Consider the following 7600-nt stretch of genomic DNA (forward strand, 5'->3'; position numbering starts at 1 on the left):
ATTATGATGGAAAGTTCCACTTTGCATTTTCTGACTAGATTTTACATCTCAGTAATCATGAGGACATTTTTGCCGTCATTTCTTCGGTTCCTCTCAGGCACTCTGATGTTCTGCTGTTCAGAAAAGACCTCCAGAGCTGCAGCTCTGTCACCTTCTTCAACCAACTGTACATCTGAACTCCTTTACACTGAAACTGACAGATTCATTTTAACATTTCTGCTCAAAAAGACTTAAGACACTTTAAATCTCTTTAAACGGCAACAGTTTTGTCCACAAACTCAGAGCTGAAGACAATATTGAGGTCTCTGGTTGTAGGTCCTGATGTTCTCTGAACAGACATGAGCTTGTACAGAAACAGGAAAGTATCCATTTTAAGAAATATAGTTTTCTTAGTTACATTTGAACCAGTTTGAAACTGTGAAAGTTTAATGAAAGTTTGTTTAGTGGATCCCAAACGCATCATCATGATGAAGCACGGTGGTGGCATCATGATATAAATTCGTTTGTTTGGATCCTGTTCTAGCTGCTGATGTTCCCGTGGTTCTCCGGTGTCAGATCTTGATGTAGCTGTTGATGCGGTCTCTGACGCTCTCTGCGATCTGCTCCTGGTTCTTCATGCGGTTGTAATAGTCCACAAAGAGCCCGTCCGGACTGATCAGGTAGATCAGAATCGTGTGATCCACGATGTAGTCTCCGTCCTCATCCTTGGGCCCGGCGCTGGCGTACACTCTGTAGTCCCGCCCTGCATGTTTCACCTCCTCCGGTGTCCCCGTCAGTCCGATCAACCCGGGGTGGAAGTCCTGGACGTACCGGGCCAGCGCCGCCACGTCGTCCCGCTCCGGGTCCACGGTGATGAAGAGCGGCTGGACCGCGGCAGAGACTTGTCCCGGTCCAGAGACGCCACCACAGCGCTCAGCTTGTCCAGCTCGTCGGGGCAGATGTCGGGGCAGTGGGTGAAGCCGAAGTACAGCAGAACCCAGCTGCCTAGGAAGTCCTGCTTGGTCCGGCGCCGGCCGTGGTGGTCCAGCAGGCTGAAGGTGCCCTGGCCCAGCGCCACCTGTCGCAGCTGGCTCCACACGCTGCCGCCGCAACTTCTGCTGCTTTTCCCAGCTCACGTACCACCAGACGGCCACGATGCGCCGCCCACAGCAGCGTGACGAGCAGCCGAGTCCGAAGCTTCAGTTTAGCCGCCGACGCCGATTCCCGACCCTGAGACGTGAACCGGACCTGCTGAGGACCGACATCCCGCCGGGTCAGACGGACCGCCGGGCTCAGAGACGACGATGAAACAAACGTCCTCAGGAGTCGTCCTCGTCCTCGCAGGTCTCCCAGAATGCACCGCAGCGCCAACATAGCCGACGTCCTGCTGCAACACAGAAGAGGGGTGAGACGACGTTCACTCTGCAGGTTTTAATCTAAACCCTTTAAGATCATGAAGCCCCAGAATCAATTATTAGAATAATTAAAGCTGTAACACTTGACATTTTTAATTATCTGGATGAATCAATCAGCTGTTTGTCTCTAAAATCTCAGAAAATGGTGAAAAATATGGAAAGAAAAAGCAATTTGGACGCCCAGATAGCTCAGCTGGCACACAATCAGGGTTATGTGGGATATAGGCTAATATATCTCGTTTTTTAGCTAAACTTAGCTAAATATAAACCAACACAGTCTGACATAGAACACTAAAATGTCCAAATGTCAGAATCCATCAATGTGAATCACAAAACTATTAAATGTAGTCAGAAAAGCATATTGAATTAATTTTACCCCTTCAGGCTTCCATACCCCCAAACGTGTTGTAACCAACCTCCGCCATCTTGGCTCTAAATTTAAACAGTTTCCTGCGCTGGGTGATAATAAATCCACTTTTAGTGACTTTAAACCCGCCTGATATCGACATGAACCCTCCTGGCCTGCTGTCAAGACCTCCACCTGTTGCTCAGGTGAGTTTAGAAATGTCTTTAAGATTTAAAAAGTTGACTTTAGCCGCTGGGATGCTAACGGTCTATGGGAGCTAACGTTAGCAGTTAGCCGTGGTACTAAACGGCTTGAGTTCCCGTTACGTCTGCATCAAACTGAGAGAGTTTCAGGTAGAAATCAGCTGTTAACTCACCTGTTCAGGTAGAACACGCACCGGAGCTCCGCGGTCACACACAGACTGGTCAGTTTACATCACAGCAGCCGGATTTACTTTAACCGAACCCGGGCAGCAGATTCGACACGAACCGGAAGGAGAACTCATAAATCCTGATAATGAATAAATCAATAAAATGTATATTTATTATTTCTCTTAACATTAAACTGTATACAAGGATAACGATCTCTTATAAAATGACAGAAAATATTTTAAATAATTCCTTGATCTGTTCGGTTGCTATCAGCAGATTCGTACCTTTTCACTTTTCACAATAAAACTTAAGATATATAGAAGATTTAATTGTATTTTCAGTCTTTGTGTAATAAATGAAATGCAAACAGTAGCAGTACAGAATGAATGCTAATAACAGACGTGAGGAAGTGTACTTGTTTTAGAAACTGATGGAAAATAGTTTATAAGTGGAACCCCATCTGAGTGGATTCTTCCTCTTTGGGTCTCGGTGTGTTCATTGCTCATAAATAATCCATATATATGTGTGTGTGTGTGTACAATCAGTTATTTATTAATTAGCTTATGTACTGAAGTATAACAGCTGATTAATATTTATAGTAATAAGAATAATATTTTTCTACAAGATTTATTAAAAATCCAGTAGTTGTGCAAAAGAGGAATAAAAATAAGTTGAAAAAATTTAAAAATAAATCACTGAGGCCCGGTTTCACAGACAAGGCTTAAGCCTAATCCCAGACTAAAATGCTGTTTGAGCTTGCTTAACTTTAAGTCACTTGCACAAACCTATCTTAAAATAGTCATAGATATAGTCTGTTCTGGATTAAACAAAGCCAATTGCAAGAGGGTAGATTAGAGCTACTCTAGGACTAAATTGTAGTTTATATTAATCCTGCAAAGAGGCAGGTTTAACTTCAGCTTAGTACTGTTTGTGAAAGGGAGCACAGATGGTTTGGGAGCATGGAGTATTTGGAATATCTAAATGAAGACCAATATTCACTACAGAGGCCAGCCAGACAAATACTTGTGGACAGGAGCAATCCATTGAATCAGTACGATGAAATAACTTTCCGAGACCGCTTCCGTATGTACAAAGAAGATGCATTGGAGATCATTACATTGCTTGAGCCTAGACTGTCCTCCATGTCTCAAAGAGGAAGGCCTGTACCAAGTTCTCTTCAAGTTCTGATCACTTTGAGATTCTTGGCATCTGGAACCTTTCATCGTGAGACTGGTGATTTGTGTGGTGTCAGTGAAGCAACAGTCTGTAGAACAGTTCACAATGTCTGCAGTGCCATTTGTGAACTGAGAAATCTGTACATTAAGTTCCCTGATGCTGCTGAGCAAGCCAACTATAAAGTAAGTTTCTATGAATATGGAACTTCCCAGGAGTGATTGGCTGTATGGATGGATGTCATATTGAAATCCAGTGTCCATCAACTCCTGATGCTGAGGAGTACAGGAACCGTAAGAACTGGTTTTCCATCAATGTCCAGGCTGTATGTACTCCCAATTTAGAGTTTCTAACATTGTTGCCCGTTGGAAAGGAGCAACACAGGATTCAAGGATTTTTCAGAACTCTTCATTGTGTGCTCAGTTTGAGAGAGGGCAACATAGTGGAAACTACTTGGTGACAGTGGATATGCTCAGAGTTCCTATTTATTCACACCATGGCCACATCCCACAACAACTGAGCAGCAAAGATACAACAGAGCTCATATTCGCACCAGAGGGATGGTCGAGCGCATGTTTGGAGTGTGGAAGAATCGATTCCAGTCTTTGTGCAATACACTTCGCTTTGAGCCAAGAAGATGCTGCAAGGTGATCATTGCTACAGCTGTGCTGCACAACTACCTGAAGCAGCATAACTGTGCTGACCCTCCAATGGAAGACCAGAATGATCCAGATGTGCCTGTGCCCATGCCCATGGCAGGAAATAACCAAGGAGGACTTGCGCTCAGAGCTGCTTTCACATTGCAGCACTTTAGTCAGAAAACAAATACATTTCACCATTGAATGCATTGATTATGGCTTGTTTTTGCCTTAATAGTGTTTTTTGTGTACAACATATATAAATATTGTGCAGAAAAATTAAATGGGAAACTTAACCAAGGCTGTTCTAAATGTAGGTAGAGGTGTTTACATTACTCACAATTTCACAATCGCTCACAATTTATTTTCACAAGATATTTCATTACACTACATAGCTGTCTCATGCATCTTTCTTTGAATAGCTCTCTCTTCTAATTTCATATCTAATTCAACCTGTAGAATTCTTATTTTCATCTCATGCTCTTCTTTCAGATATTTCATTTTCAGCTCATGAAATTCTAAGGCTAACTTTTCATGCATGGACATCTTTTTGGTCTCTGCTGGAAGGTGGTGGCAGTACCTTTTCTCTGGGATGCCGTACCAGATGTGGAGGGTGCACAGTCACTGTGCACTGGCTCTTCCACCAGGGTTAAAATGATTTCCTCTGGGAAAAGAACACTGTTAGATACAAAAACTCACATGGTCCTTAGAATAAAATAAAAATGAACACGGACAGTTGAATAATCTGTATGTACAGAATGACGTAGCTAACCTGCTTTCTATCGTATATTTACCATTTGTGCTCAGTTCTTCATGTCCACTGTCCAAATGGTCATCATCTGGTATACCATCCAGAGGTTGCTGGTCCTCTATTATCCCAGTCAACAAGTCAGCCAGTTCATCAGTCTTGTCTTTAGTAGGTGGGGGTCCACCACCAGTAGTAAATCTCTCTCTTCTGGCCACTGCAGTTTTTTTTTTCAAATCTAATTTGATGTTCTTCCACAGAGTCTATGAAGGCAGATATCATTCAATATAAACAATGTCACAAAACTATATGAGATCTGTGATATACAGGTCATAATCAACATGTCTCACCTGCAGTTGCTGTACCGCTCTTGTGGTTACATTTTCATTTGCATTGAATTCACTACAAATGGCAGCCCAAGCACTCCTCTTCCTTTGTTCAGTAGCAGCACTATGGCCTTTACGTTCAATAACAGCATGAGTTCCCACAATCTGTTTAAGTAGAGTTTCTTCATATTCAGTATAGTTCTTTGAGCGTTTTCTTTTACCTTCAGCCATGTTTGGTGTCAGAATTCCCTCCAGCAAAGCTGTCCTCAATTCCATTCCAGGTTTTATGAGCGCCAATAGGCTAACAGGCTGTGCTCCCACTTAGGCTAATGAGGCTTGATGCAGGTGTTCTCGCTTAAGCTTACTCCAGGACTCCACAGTCTGGGACAAACTAAGACAAATGTAAGCCATGTTCATGCAAGCCACTTAAATGACCTAGCTTTACTAGTCTGACTTTGGCCTACTCCTGACTTGATATAAGCCTTGTCTGTGAAACCGGGCCTGAGATGTTCTTCTTTGTACTCAAAAGTAAAGAAAATGTTCAAATATTCAGATTTCAGCCTCCAGATGTGGAAAATGTACTGTTTTTCTTAGTTTTTTTACAACAATATTTTTTAATTATTTGGAGTTTTTTAAACTAATAAACACATTGATGCTGTTTTTCTGAACATATTTCTAAAACTGTTATTATTGTTATTGTTAATATTATTATTTGCTGCTTTTATGTTTTGTTTTGTTCTAAAGATTTATATTAATCAGTTTATTAATAATTATTGTGAAGCCTTCTGTTTGTTGCTGTGACAGGCTTCTTCCAGCAGGTGGCATCTTGGTGCTTCTTATTATTCATATTATTCTTTTATAGATTCATTACGGGAAAATGAAATAAAATTGTTTCTGCGTAATTGCTGCATATTTTTTGTGTTTTATTACTGTTCTAGATTTATTTATGTTTCTGAAAATAAAGATTCAAAGTTCCCCAATGATCCTTCTCTAAAAGTTGTAAAGAGTTTCTATCAGCAGCTTCTGATCTTCAGAAAGTTTTAATAATCAGGTTTTATTCGTGTCGTTGGGTTTTAGAAAACGTTTGTTTCATTTTCTTAAGGTTCTTTGTTCTCCTGCAGGAAACGTGTTTTATTAATGAGCTGCAGAATCAGAGGAAGAAGAAAAAAAACAGGTCAGAGAAGAACATCTGTCTTCCTGTTATTATTATTATTATTGTTATCATTATTATTATTATTTCACCATACAGGAGAATCGCTGACATCTTTAAAATAACACGTTTTAATCGACTTGTTTGATGTGTTTTTGAGTTTTATCATTTTTGATTTATTTGTATTCTCACCATGCTTCTGTTTCACTGACACCCAATTAGCCTTTGTCTGAAAAACTGTTAGCTTAGCTCTAATAATTAGCTTAGCTCACGTTAGCATCTCTCTGGCAAACTGTTAGCTTAGCTAAAGAAGTTAGCTTGTCTCTGACAATCTGCTAGCCTTGATCTGACCAACTGTTCGTCCAGCTCTGACAATCTATTAGCCACTCTGGTAGCTTAGCGCTGACAAACTCCTAGCTTAGCACTGACAAATTCTTAGCTTATCTCTGACAGATTGTTAGTTTAGCTCTAACAGTTAGCTTAGCATGACAAACTGTTAGCCTAGCTCTAAATTGTTAACCCCAGTTCTGACAAACTATTAGCTTAGCTCTGATAAACCCTCAGCCTAGCTCTGACAAACTGCTAGCTTAGCTCTAAACTGTTAGCTTAGCTCAGACAAAATGCTAGCCATGCTCTGAAATTGTCAGCCTTGCTCTGACAAAATGTCTGTTTAACTCTAATAGTTAGCTTAGCATGGCAAACTATTAGCTTATCTGTAATAGTTAGCTTAGCTCTGACAACCTCTCTCTGGCAAATTGTTATCCTCTGTCTGACAAACTATTAGCTTAGCTCTAATAATTAGCTTAGCTCTGACAACCTATTAGCATAGCGCTGACAATCTGTTAGCTTGCTCTGATAAACCATTAGCTTAGTAAAGACAAAAAATAATTTTGCTCTGACAATCCGTTAGCCTAGCTCTGACAAACTGTTAGCTTAGCATTGGAAAACTGTTAGCTTAGGTCTGAGAAACTGTTACCTTAGCTCTGACAGCGTATTTGCCTTTTTCTGACAAACCATTAATTTAGCTCAGACAAATTGTTAGCCTAGCTCTTGCAGACTGCTAGGTTAGCTCTTAACTGTTAGCCTAGCTCTGACAAAGTGTTAGCTTTGCTCTGATAGACTGTTAGCTTAGCTCTGCCAATCCCTTTGCTTAGCTCTGACAAACTGCTACATTTGTTCTGATAAACAGTTATCTTAGCTCTAGAAAACTGTTAGCTTGACTTTGCCAAGCTGTTAGCTTAGCTCTAATGTGTTAGCTTAGCTAGCATCTTGTTGCTTGTCTGTGTAGCTTTCTGTGCTTAACTGTATTCAGTGTTTCAGAGGAGCTCATTTGTATTTATATTTTGGTACAAACTGGTGATAAATTAGTATAATTAGATCATTTTGTTGTTCATACATCGTTAATGAACCACTAGTTGCTGAATAATGATCTGATATTAATCCTAGCTTATTAATAT

The 7600-nt window shown here is 40.7% G+C and overlaps 1 protein-coding gene across 1 annotated transcript; it reads right to left on the reverse strand.

The window, feature by feature from the left end:
- Positions 1-25: 25 nt before the first annotated feature.
- Positions 26-5568, reverse strand: LOC110960365 (protein SCO2 homolog, mitochondrial). Its single transcript, XM_051951197.1, is given in 7 exon segments — positions 26-868; positions 871-1069; positions 1071-1146; positions 1148-1363; positions 2117-2250; positions 4503-4586; positions 4717-5568. Coding segments are annotated over 4 exon segments (798 nt in total). The 5' UTR covers positions 1354-1363; positions 2117-2250; positions 4503-4586; positions 4717-5568; the 3' UTR covers positions 26-551.
- Positions 5569-7600: the final 2032 nt, after the last annotated feature.

This window comes from Acanthochromis polyacanthus, chromosome 1 (genome assembly GCF_021347895.1).
Source record: "Acanthochromis polyacanthus isolate Apoly-LR-REF ecotype Palm Island chromosome 1, KAUST_Apoly_ChrSc, whole genome shotgun sequence".
Lineage (NCBI taxonomy): Eukaryota > Metazoa > Chordata > Actinopteri > Pomacentridae > Acanthochromis > Acanthochromis polyacanthus.